This window comes from Mesocricetus auratus, unplaced genomic scaffold (genome assembly GCF_017639785.1).
Source record: "Mesocricetus auratus isolate SY011 unplaced genomic scaffold, BCM_Maur_2.0 Super-Scaffold_100025, whole genome shotgun sequence".
In the NCBI taxonomy this organism is placed as follows: Eukaryota; Metazoa; Chordata; class Mammalia; order Rodentia; family Cricetidae; genus Mesocricetus; species Mesocricetus auratus.
This window is the reverse complement of record NW_024429206.1, coordinates 1736961-1750182: the sequence shown is the minus strand read 5'-3', so window position 1 is coordinate 1750182 and position 13222 is coordinate 1736961. Positions and strand designations below refer to the sequence as shown.

General features: G+C 39.3%; 1 protein-coding gene across 4 annotated transcripts; it reads right to left on the bottom strand.

Moving 5' to 3' along the window:
- Window positions 1–73: 73 nt before the first annotated feature.
- Znf605 (zinc finger protein 605) lies at window positions 74–13222 on the bottom strand. Of its 4 annotated transcripts, XM_040731439.1 has the most exons (6): window positions 13091–13222; window positions 10062–10238; window positions 6509–6629; window positions 5960–6052; window positions 2649–2733; window positions 74–1033 (listed from the first exon to the last, which is right to left on the bottom strand). In XM_040731439.1, the coding sequence occupies exons 2-5, from the start codon at window positions 10074–10076 to the stop codon at window positions 2654–2656; spliced, it is 309 nt and encodes a 102-aa protein (XP_040587373.1). In that variant the 5' UTR covers window positions 10077–10238; window positions 13091–13222; the 3' UTR covers window positions 74–1033; window positions 2649–2653. The 4 variants fall into 4 exon arrangements, with proteins under 4 accessions (XP_040587373.1, XP_005085350.2, XP_040587372.1 ...); XM_005085293.4 differs by lacking the exon at window positions 74–1033 and having other exon boundaries at window positions 2137–4976; XM_040731438.1 differs by lacking the exon at window positions 74–1033 and having other exon boundaries at window positions 2137–2733.

The window sequence follows — 13222 nt, the reverse complement described above, 5'->3', positions numbered from 1 at the left end:
TGTATTAGTAATTGATGCTCATGACTAGCAAATGCTCATTTAACAAAAGAAAACAAATGACACAGCCAAAATATCAACTTTAATAACATTTAATAGAGACCAAAGAGATGGTTTGACAATATAGAGCACTTGTAGTTCTTGGGGTGGGTCCACATTTGATTCCCAACATCCACATGGTGGACACAACACAACAATCTGCAACTCCAATTCCAGGGGATCTGATGCCCTCTTTACCCTCCACAGGCACCAGCATGCAGTTGGTGCACAAATACATACACACACACACACAAACACACACACATGTAGGCAGTCAAAACTCAAACGTATTTTAAAAACCTTATTTAAAAGAACATTTAGTTGGGGCTGAAGAGATAGTTCAGAGATTAAGAGCACTGGTTGCTCCTCCAGAGGTCCTGAGTTCAGTTCCCAGCAACCACATGGTGGTTCACAACCATCTATAATAAGATCTGGTGCCCTCTTCTGGCATGCAAACAAAATACTGTATCTATAATTAATAAATAAATTCTAAAAAAAAAAGAACATTTAGTAAAAGGTTTATTTACAGACACATGTTCAAAATTAAACCAATAAACGATGAGCAAACACTCAGGGGAATTATCACCATTAAATCTGAAAAGCCAGAAGGCATGTTGCTAGCTGTAAGCTAGAGAGTTTCAGCCACATAAGAGAAGCTGCTAGCTACACAAAAGTACCAAAACCAAGACGCAACAGAGGAAACAGGAATGGACAGATCTCACTTCTTTTCTTTTTTTTTCTGTTTTGTTTTTTTTTGTTTGTTTCTTTATTTTGTTTTTGTTTTTTTGTTTTTCAAGACAGGGTTTCTCTGTGGCTTTGGAAGCTGTTCTGGAACTAGCTCTTGTAGACCAGGCTGACCTCGAACTCACAGAGATGTGCTTTCCTTTGCCTCCCGAGTGCTGGGATTAAAGGCGTGCGCCACCAACACCCGGCCAGATCTAACTTCTTAATGGTGCCCATGGTTCAAACCTAGGAAGAAGTTCCGGGAACCCTGCCTCTAGAAGACAGATTCTGAGTCACTATACAGAGGTAAACGACAATCAGCACAGAACCAGCACCACACACATTTCCTGTTCTTCAGCTGCTCCACACGCTGCTCACCAGCCTTCAAGAACAGGTTACTGACTCAGATGATGCAGCCATAGTTAAACTATTATCATTTAAGTGCTATATTGAACTTCTAAGAGCCTAGAAGCTTAAAATATGTTACAAGTGCTTTGGTCCTAAACTAAATTTATTTTTTTAAAAATCTTAAAATATGTTTATATTTGCTCACAGAGCCTCTATTCCCAGACCTCTTTATGCCCTATTAATTCAAAATTTCAACTCTGCATTACTTCCTGTAGCCCCAGGATTTCTTTTGATGAGTTTTCATTGATATCGCCTCTTCATCTTCTAACTTGTGTATCTCTGGCCAGCTAACATGCTGCCACTCTTTTTTTTTTTTCCTGTGTATTATCTCATTCTTTTTAGTTGTTTTAAAATGGCTCGTACTTGGAACGTTTTCAGCTCTTCCTTAAGTAATTTGTAAGTTTTTTGAGACACGTCACTATCCTCTTGTCCCCGAGGGGCTGAGCTGAGATTCTCTGGCTGCCAACACTTTTCTCTCACTTTGCAGCACAGGCAATTAAACCAGTGTCTCACTTATGCCAGGTAAATGCTACATCAACTGGCTTATATACCAGCCTTCAAATGCATTTTTTTTGTTTTCCCTTTTTGTATATCATCGAAATAATTGTTGTTTTTACTTATGAACTTTACTGATTTATTTTCAATATTTAAACTGCTTAATCCTACCAGATGTTAAAAAAATCATTCCAGTAATGTTTTGAACCTTTAACAAGTTATATGTATATATGTATATATATGTATATATATACATATACACACACACACACACACACACACACATATATATATATATATATATATATATGTTATTTAAAACTTTTAGACCAAGCTGGCCTTGAACTCAGAGGCCTTCCAGCCTCTGTATTCCAAGTGTTGGGACTAAATAAAGGCATGTGCCACTAACTATGCCCAGCACTTTTTTGCTTCTTTGAATGCCAGCTTTTTTTTTTTTTTTTTTTTTTTGGTTTTTCCAGATGGTTTCTCTGTGTAACCCTGGCTGTCCTGGAACTAGCTTTGTAGACCAGGCTGGCCTCTAATTCATAGAGATCTACCTGCCTCTGCCTGCCTCCCAAGCGCTGGGACTAAAGGCTTGCGCCATCACCGCCCAAGTATTTAAAAATAGGTAATGAAAGCCCGGCATGGTGATACATGCCTTTAATCCCATCACTCAGAAAATAGAGGAAGGCATAGCTATGTGGTACAAAGCCAGTCTGGACTTCATAGAGAGCTCTAGGCCAGAAAGGATACATAGTGAGACCCTGTGTCAATGACAACACAAGGCTAATAGAGAGGATTTTGAATATTCATAACAGAGAAATGATAAATTTATGAAGTAAATACATATTAAACCAATTCCCCAGATCTGATAATTACATATTATACATGTGTATTGAAATGCCATACTGAACCCCCACAAATATATACAACTTCTAGATGGCAAGTAAAAACATTAAAGTAAAAAATATTTCACATATATTTACAGTTTCTAGCTGTTGAAGACAGGAGAGTCCATCTGGTCCATTACTCCTCCACAACAGAAAGCAGGTATCTTCACAAACATATTTGCTGTTTAAAACAGATTATGTACAATGAACACAACTTCTTCACAAAATCAGTTGATTAGGGTCACACTAATTATACTCTTCAAATTGTTAATTTGAATTTATCAGATTATCCTTTTGTTAGGATTTTTTAGTAGTCAATGGGTTGTCCTTTCTGATGAGATCTTTGGCTCACTTTCTATAGTAGCTTTTCTCCTGTGATTTCTGACTGAAGGCTCTAGTACTATCTCTAGCAGTACTGAAAATATTGTTACCTTGACAACTTATTCAAGGGCAATAAGTTGTGCCTTCTGGGAAAACTACTTTTCATATTGTCTACCTCTATAGTCTCTTTTCTGAATTCTTTCTTGTGATTCCTAACTCCTAAAATTTTTTCTTGATGGTCTTGATAGGAGTCTTTTCTATGTATTCTCAAGAAGTGTTAGGGGAGATGTGATAAAGTTCCTTGCACTTAGATGACTTCTATATTAGATATGATTTCTTTGATGTATGATAAGCTGTCACTTCCTGATAAATGTAGTACCACACTGACTGCACCCATGTTACTTTACTTGTCTCTTGTATGAATTGTTTGATGCCTCAAAAGATGTGATTTTCTAGTGAAAGATTTACCACATTCACCACAGTTATAGGGTCTCTCTCCTGTATGGATCCTCTGATGAACCATAAGCTGTGTCTTCTCAAAGAAAGCTTTTCCACAATCACTGCATTTGTAGGTCTTCTCTCCTGTATGATTTTTCTGATGCTTAATGAGCTGCACTTTTTGAACAAATGCTTTCCCACATTCATTGCATTCATAGGGTTTCTCTCCTGTGTGAATTCTCTGATGTCGAAGGAGTTGTGTCTTCCACGCAAATGCTTTCCCACAGTCATTACATTCAAAGGGCTTTTCTCCAGTATGGGTCCTCTGATGGTGGATAAGGCTTGACTTCTCACTGAAGGTTTTCTCACATTCAGTGCACTTGTAGGGTTTCTCACCTGTATGTGTCCTCCGGTGTGATATCACACTTGACTTCTGGGAGAAGGCCTTTCCACACTCATTGCATTTATAGGGTTTCTCCCCAGTGTGAGTTCTTTGATGTGTTAGGAGCTGTGACTTTCCAAAGAATCTTTTTCCACACTCATCACACCTATAAGGTTTCTCTACTAAGTGACTCTTTTGATGTCTTACTAGCTCTGACTTCTTGAAAAAGGCTTCTTCACAATCACAACACTGGTATTTCTTCTCTTTTTTATGGGTCATCTTATGCTCAATAAGTTGTGCCTTTCTGGTGAAGGCCTCATCACATTTCCTGCATGCATATGGTTTCTCTCCTCTGTGAATCCTTTGATGCCTAATGAGAAGCGAGTTCTCATTGAAGGTTTTCTTACATTCACTACATACATAAGTTTTCTTCCCTGTATGTGACTTCTGATGAATAATAAGTTGTGAATTCCAAAAGAAAGTTTTTCCACAATCACTACATTTATAGGGTTCTTCTCCTGTATGTCTTCTTTGATGAATGATAAGTTTCAATTTCTGAGAGAAAGCTTTTCCACAATCGCTACAAACATAAGGTTTATTTATCTTATGAGTTACCTCCTGTCCTTTTTGCTGTGGCTTCTTGCTGAAGACTTTTCCACACATACTACTGGCATTGGGCTTCTCTCCAGTATGAATTTTCTGATGCTGAATGTACATTGACTTACTTCTGAAAACCCTATGACATTGATTGCAACCATATGGTTTTTCTACTGAGTGACTCTTTTGGTGAATAGTGAGCAGTGATTTTTGCGCCAAAGTTTCCCCACATCGAATGTACTGATAGGGCTTCTTTCTTATGTGCTTTCTCTGGTGATTAGTAATCTGTGATTTCTGGCTAAAAACTTTACCACATTCCAAACATAAATAGACTCCTGATTTTGTTATATGATTTTTAAAGAGCCATGACTCTTTACTATTACTTTTTGTACATTTATATTTTCCTTTACCACAGGGTCTGTCAGATTTTAGATAAAACAATAATTTCTTACTGGCCTTGATTTTTTTCTTTCCACTGTTACTTTTTGGAATTTTAAAATCAAAAGGATGTTTTAGACTTTTTTCACATTTGCCACATTTATGCATTATCATTTCTAAACGAACAGCATTCATGTTTGACTGAGATATTTTCTCTGAAACATCATTTCCATAGCCTCTCTCCTTTCTTTTAAGCTTGTCTTGTTTATTTTGAGGACATGCTTCAGAATAATTGTCTAGCCAGATTTCTAAAAAGGAAAAAAAGAACCACACGGTATAATTTCTGCAATGATTATACTTACAAATAAAGCTTCTGAAATAGAGCCTACTATCCTGAGGAGAAGGTAAGCCCTCAAATTATGTATACTAATTAGGCTAATTTCTTTTTGTTTTTTTGGAAACAGTTATACTATGTAGGCTACACAGGCCTCAAACTTAAAATCCTCCTACTTAGTCTCCTGAATACTAGAACTCCAGGCATTTGTTTGGGTACTAAAACATGAAAATGAAATTTTAATGTAGTAGGAAATTAGAAGAGCCACAGTGCCTGGCATTTTTGTGCGTGATGACCACCTAGGCTTTGAAGTCATCTTTTGCAAACCTCAGTGGTTGTTATCTGAGATTTATTGAGTTGCTTCTCCTTTAGATGCTTCAAAACCTTTACATGACCTCAGTTACAAGACACTTCTGGCAAACCAGCAAGTCTTGTGATGGCTGAGAATTGCTTAAGTTTATAGCTGTCCAGGGCTATAAACTGAGAATCTATGTAAGAAAATTGAAAATAATTTAAACTGGTTTGACTAAATTAGACGGTTGCTGCTACTGTGTGGGTACATGCAAATTTCGGCACTTTGTTTCTGCCACATATTGGCATATAGGATCCTTAAATCTACCTACTTTTCCAAAATAATAGTACTACTTCCAGTCTAGTTTGTAATTCTGACTTTAACATTAATATCTAGTAATTTTTAAAAATTCTGATAAATTCAAAGTTTTATCATGATTTCCAGGCCTTTATAATCTTTTACTCTCAAATTATTATAACTATAGTACCCTCAAATATTTATTACAAAGATATTTTCTGCCCTAGAACCTTTGCCACTACATTTGTCTCAAGACTTAGGAACTTTAATACACTTTATGAACAACACTTCAAATGTACTCATCTGTTCTCAAAACCCTTGAGACCTAATAATTTTCACCCCTTCTAATAATGCTTGCTATTTCTCACCTAAAAAGTTTTGACTTAGGATTCCTTCATTGATTAGCCATGACTCTTCTTGGTCCAGCTTCAAAGCTACATCAGGTTTGATGGTTTGATAACCTGTCAATTAGAAGCAGAGAATTTGAGCACAATTGCATAAACTGAGAGACTCAAACATAAATAACTTTTTTATTATAAAGACCATGAAATATAGGAGCTGGAGAGATAGCTCAGCAGTTAGGAGCATTTGCCTAGGTTCAGTTCCCAGCATCCACATGGTGTTTCACAACCATTTGTAACTCCAGTTCCAGGGAATCCAACCCACATCTTCTGACATCTGTGGGCACCAAATATGTATGTAGGGCAAATGCATTCATTCAGACAAAACACACATGCACATAAAATAAATCTTTAAAAAAATCCTTAAAGACTGTGACATAAACCAAGTGACTGAAAAAAAATCAACATATATAGAAATGGTATAGAAATGAAGAAATGTAAATGTATATCTAAATCAGAAAACACATCAGAGGAATGGTTACTGTGTGCACACTAAATTACAGTGGAAATTCTCACCCAAGAAGACAAGGCTGCTGCAGTTCTCCAACATCACATCTCTGTACAAGCTCTTTTGAGTAGGGTTAAGCAGCTGCCACTCCTCCCATGAGAAGTCTACAACCACATCCTCAAATGATATCTGAAAAGCACAATCTCTGTTTGATGTGAAGTGATGATCATGGAGGCCTTGCAGAATACAGGCTTGCTTCTCTCTTTGTAGCAGACAGCCTCTGTGATCCCTGACTCCCACCATGGGTGTTATGTATACTGTTTCAAGTATGAGCTGACCTCTCCAACTATAGGACATTATGGGATGAAGTGATAGGCTGCTATTTTACAGATTAGGTTATAAGAGAATATAACTTCCTTCTTGAAAGTTCTTTCTCTCCCTGGGAAAATCTGGTGGTAACACTAAAGGAATCTTATAGAAAACCACATACAGCAAGAAACCAACGCTCAAACATTCCTATGAGGGTGTATAAACTAGATCATCTCCCTACTTCACCTTGGAATGACCTCAGCCTTTCTGAAATTTGGATTTATGTATTATTCAAGACTCTGTTCCAGAACCAGAGGTAAGTATCTGATAAACCATAGAAACTATAAGAGAAATGTTTCTTCTTATACACTAAGTGTTGAGACAATTAGTCACACGGAGATGAATAAACACTATGATATACTAATATTACATTATACTTTGAAGAAACAAAATATTATTAAAATTTCTGTTATTGTGAGCTGGGTGTGGTGATTCAAATCTGTAATCCCAGGTACTAGGAAGGTTGGGGTGGGGAGCCAGCCTTAGCTACATAACAATACTATCCCTGGCTAGCAGTGGCGGTCTATACATCAAGTTCTAGGCCAGCCAGGGGTACATAGTGAGATCCATTTTCAACATAATAAGAACAAAACAGATTGCCCTCCCACACACACACAGAAAATTCATTACCATTATGAATTCACACATCTACATACAAGTCCATTTAATGAATAAGTTGAAAAAGGGTGTCTTTACAAGTAAAGTAGTTCTTAAAGAAGGTTCATTGGTATTTGAGAATAATTTTCAGCTAAGCAGAAATGAGTCATGGGAATCATCTTCAGCATCCCAGGCTTCTGCCTACTAAACATCAGGCATACCTCTAAGCCACTGACAAAAAGAAGCTACATGAATACACTGACACACTCTTCTTTCATGTCAGAACTAGTAGGCAGCTCTTTTGTTATACTCATCTAAAATGCAAATATTGAATGAGTGATGTTTCTATAGGAATTCAACAGTACAATGTTGAGTAGAAAAGAGTCATGTAAAAGAACCTTTAGTTTTTCATATCACTAGCAAATAAAGCATTGTGAGAATAAACAAGTATCCATGATGGTGGGATAAAACAGGTTGCAAGCAGTAGGTCTGAGACGCTGGGGTTAGGCAGCCTTCAGAGAGAATACAAACAAAGAAGGCAGAGGGAGGGAGTGACATTCCAAGAAAGCTATGAAAGAGTGTAGGAGCATAACACAGGTTGTGGGAGAATGATGGCAGGGACAATCCTGGCCTCTTAATATGAAAGCTAAAGCCTAACTTTTACTGAATTTAGATAAATTTTTAAAATGCTAGCGTCAATGGGCCAGAGGATATAGAAGAAAGGAAAAGATTTAGAGAAAGCCCCAAAAATAGAGACCAAATAGGACATCTTTTGTCTTAAAGTTGCAATACCAAAGGCACAACTTTGTATTTGAATTAATCAAAAATACTAATAAGTTATGTAGGGATGGATTTCAGTGGCAGAATGCTTGTCTAATATGTGCCAAAGCCTATCACTAGCATCACAACAACAATAAACAAAATAAAATGTGTGCTCATACATATAAATAAGATACATTAAGATTCTGTAAAGTTGTCACTTAAGAATCTGTATTTGGAGGTAGACTTTGTTTTGTTTTTTGAGATAGAGTCTTTTTATGTAGTCTTGGCTGTCTTATAACTCACTATATAGACCAGGGTAGCCTCAAACTCACAGAGATTGGCCTGCCCTTGCCTCCCGAGTGCTGGGATTAAAGACATGCACCACCACCACCTGGCTGACCTTGCCTTTCAAATATGCTCTCAAAACAGAATTATCCAACGGTTAAAGCTACATGAAGGCACAAGGGGTATCCTTTTACTAAGGATAATGGTAATGGTCCTTGGTCTAAATAAGATCCTCTCTCAAACAAAACAAAGCAAAAACAAATAAATCCATACTAAACAAATGATCCAGACCAGATTAAGAACTCAAGGGAAGCCGGGCAGTGGTGGCGCATGCCTTTAATCCCAGCACTCGGGAGGCAGAGGCAGGATCTCTGTGAGTTCGAGGCCGGGCTGGACTGACAGCTTCCAAAGCAATACAGTGAAAGCCTGTCTCGTAAAACCAAAAAAAAAAAAAAAAAAAAAAAAAAAAGAACTCAAGGGAAGAAGTCTTACTAGCATAATTACATAATTAATATCTGTTCTTACTCTTTTGAGTTCCCATATCCATCTAGCACTAACTTCTGTGGGTAGTCTGATCTCATTGACACTATCTCAGCCTGAAGACCTTCAAATCAGCTCCAACTTGCTAGCCACAATCTGGAGTCATAAAATTAGTGCTAGGGGGAAAGCATTCATACAGAACTTGGAAGCTCCTGGCTCTTTACTGGGTTGAACAATTGTTTCCTGTTAAAGCAACTGCTAAAATTCATTCAAGTCATGAACTTTAGGAACTCCTGATCTTCCTGCTTTCTAAATCCCAGACGGTGAGATTATATGTATCAGCTCTATCCATTTCAAGGTCATGGTCTTACGCCTTCTTGCATTCCCAGTCCAGATGCTTTATTCCCAGTTTCTTTGAGGTCTTTCTTGGGGGCTCATCAAGGTCTCCCTAGGATACTTGTCTTCAGTCTGATTAAGGACTCAATACTTCTCCACTCCTAGCCCTTGTGCAGGTTCCACTCAATTCTCCAGGTCCATAAAACTGACCCCCTCCCTCCTCCCAAAAAAGCCTAGCAGTGATGGCTCACGCCTTTAATGCCAGCATTTGGGAGGCAGAGGCAGGCGGACCTCTGAGAGTTCTAGGCCAGCCTGATCTACCAAGCAAGTTCTAGGACAGCCAGGACTGTCACACACACACACACACACACACACACACAAAACCCAGAAGAAATTTGATTGAGAGACTACGGAGTATCAGGTGAAGGTCTATAATGACCAGCCTGTTAGATGACTTAGCACGCCTTCCTAAAACTACAATCTCCTTTCTTAGCTTCTATAAAACAGTGGTCCAAGTTCTTTAAATTGGTGTTCTTAGCATACATCAAGGAATTCTATAAGAAACGGTCCTGGAAAATATGTGTAGTTATTACAGGGTTGCTACTTAGGACTTTGTTCACTATATCACACATTGAAGTAGCTATTGAACAGTTTTGTATTCTCTCTTATTATGATTCAAATCTACTTAGAGTCTAAATGTTAGACTTTTCCTGTTGTATTGTAGATTCATGTGTGCCTCATCACTTCTGTGGAGAAAACAAAACTGCCATAGGATATAAACAAATAACTCACCTTTGGCTCAGTCATCTTCTGCTATGCTTAAGAAATTCAGTATGCTGTGACTTCTCTCTGTCCTGATTCCAAAAAGTAATCTCTGGTCACAAGTCTGAAACCTAAGAACACATTCTCATTCTTGATTCTTCCTTCTGTTTGTCTCACAGGAACTGTTTTATGCCTGAGGGCAGTAGCCTACGGAGACAGCAGATATGTTATTTTAGTTAATTTCATTAGTTTAGAGGTGTAAAGCTTAGTTTTTCCTTGCTGGGAACTCAGATAATTTAAAGCTTCAGACAAGATGTCACAAATAGTGGGTATGAAAGAGGATGGAGTATGACATCCTGGCATGTCTCGTTGTTCCTGGCCACATCTGGGTCAGGTCTGTATCACACTCCATCCTTAAGAACCCTGGCCCTGGGCTGGAGAGATAGCTCATTGGTTAATGCTCTTGCTTCTCTTCCAAAGGACCCAAGTTTAATTCTTAGTACCCACAGTGGGTAGTTCACAATTGCCTCTAACTCCAGCTGCCCCCTCCAATACAATAGATACTTATACAGACTTATACAGACATATACACATAAATAAAAATAAATTGTAAAGGAAAAAAAAAACCTGACTCAACTAAAAAATTCAGACTGAAGCATGTCACTCCATCAGGTCAAGTAAACAAACCTAGCATGAACAGCACTTAAAGTACGTACAACAAACTACAAAAAAATTACATTCTAATGCACACAAGTACTTACAATTTTGTTTCTTCATTGTTGTGGACCAGGTCACTTACATTTAATTAGATGTGAAGTCAGAGCTAAAGACTTCATGGGTATGGCTCACCTATGGGATAAACTTTTCTTCCTAAGAATACACCTAGAAAAAAAGGCTAAGACAAAAACAAAACAACTCCTAACCAAAAACTTGGGGAATTAAAAAAAATTCTGCCTTATATAACAATTTTTCCAAATGTAATATGTTCTAGACTTGCAGCCTATAGCTGTAGGGAGTACTCAGATGGTCTAGGCATGATGACAGGTTATCTCTGAAACTACCAGTATCCAAGCAGGGTACAACAAAACCCACATATCAGTTTCTATAGTCGAGAAGGCAATAATCTAGCTAAGAAGACTCAAAGTAGGTAACAAGGTCAGGAAGTAAGTTAGACTGAGCAAGATTAGAGAAAAACTTCTGAGTTGTCTTTGTGTCTCAATACTGAGAAGACTATGACTGAAATCTCCATCTATCTGGGGTGAAGCAATGGCTCAGGGATTTTGAGCACTGCCTGCTCTTGCAGAGAACCTGAGTTAGATTCCCAGCAACCACATGGTGGTCACAATCATCTGTAACTCCAGTTCCAGGGGATCTGATGTCCTCTTTAATACATGCAGGCAAACACTAACATACAAACTTTTTAAAATGAATACATCTACTAGGATGTAAAATAAGAAAAAAGGAGAAATCTTCACATATCTGCCTCAAAAGAGGCAGCTCATGGAATAAGGCTACGAGAAGATCACAGTCACCAAAGGCCATCAGAGGCAGAGGGCTGAAGCTGGACATGATTAGGGATGACCCAGACGGTGGTGAAGCTATAGAAGAGGAGACCTGAAAGCCAATGCAGTCCTGGGAACTTTCTATTATTTTAATTGATTTTTTCTTTTTCAATACGGAGTCTCAAGTAGCCTATGTTGGCTTCAAATTCAATATTTAGCTGAGGACAACCCTGAATTGGAACCAGAGGTTTGGGCCACCATGCCCAGCTGGATTTTTCTTTCTTTCTTTCCTTCTTTCCTTCTTTCCTTCTTTCCTTCTTTCCTTCCTTCCTTCCTTCCTTCCTTCCTTCCTTCCTTCCTTCCTTCCTTCCTTCCTTCCTTCCTTCCTTCTTTTTCTTTCCAAAACAGGATTCCTCTGTGTTTGCCTGGCTGTCCTGGAACTCACTCTATTGAACAGACTGGCCTCAAACTCAGAGGGGGTTAAAGGTGCACCAGCACACTGGGCTCAGATCTTCTTTTAAGAGAACTAAAGGTTCTATAAAGAACTATGTATGGCCAAGTGAGATTAAAGTGTGTGGTGGAGAGCAAATAGTAACTCTGTACTTAGGGAGAATTTGTGTATGACACAAGATCCAGGAAACTGAAGGAAGAAACGAAACTCAACTGTTTAAAAACCCTTTTTGGGGGACTGAATGGTGGGTAGTACCGTTAATCGTCTGAGGCAAGAATGAAAATGGAGGACTTTGTTCAGGTTTGTCATTGCTAACAAAGGAGCAGCACACATATCATTATTGTACCCGGATGAGAACTCTTTACAATGAGCCTCTCCTGGAATACAAAAGGTGAGAGATTTCTTAACCTCTGCTGTTTCTCAGGAAGACATGATTCTAATGTCCTCACAGCAACATGCTTTCCAGCTAATGAAATCCACGACACAACTGAATCTTGTAAACCAACCCCCAAACAACGCCATACTCACTGGCACACAAATGACGCATCACTGTTGTCGAGGTTCACCGACAAAAAGACCACACATCCCTGCCGCCCAGGACTCACTGGCACACAAACCTACAAAGCAGTTCCACCCAAGGACTTGTCTGGGGAATTCCACTAGTTCTTCTCATTCTAAACCTACTCTCTGCGACTAGAAAGGTTCATTTACAGATGCTCCGCCATCTAATCCTCTAGCGTCTCCTCCGCGACAGGGTGGCAGCATCAATAATGACTCCTCCTCCACGCCCCCTCCCACCGCCACCTCCGCCCTCCCCTCCTCCCCCGAACATCCATTCCCCTCGCCCTCCCGCCCTCCCGTCCCCCATGGCCCCAAGCTCCTTACACATCAGGACACTTCGCGGGTGCCCTAGACCCGTCAGAACGCCCAGGGTCCCGCCCCCACCTCAACCCAAAACAAGACTAGGTCCGCAAACCGCCTATTCTGCGCATGTGCCATGAGCTTGTCTAAGGGCTCCGCGCTGGCTCCGACCAGTTCCCGCGCTCTCTGGGGTCGCCAAGGACCCTTGACAAACGCAGAGTTTGCTCCCGGCTGGGCCACCTCACCTTTCACCATCTTCACTGTGACGCTTACTGTGGACCTGACAGCTTCTGGGTGGATGTGACTCGATAGCGGAAGTGCTCCTATAGGACTACATTTCCCAGAATTCCAGTATCGCAAATGTGGCGGGGACTGAA

What these genes read in the sequence shown, in the direction of transcription:
- Znf605 (XM_005085293.4), bottom strand. An exon ending in CAGCAGCCTTGTCTTCTTGG is followed by an intron (nt 6,053 to 6,508) that starts GTGAGAATTTCC and finishes TCTAATTGACAG; the next exon opens with GTTATCAAACCATCAAACCT. An exon ending in CCTAAGTCAAAACTTTTTAG is followed by an intron (nt 4,977 to 5,959) that starts GTGAGAAATAGC and finishes TTTCCTTTTTAG; the next exon opens with AAATCTGGCTAGACAATTAT.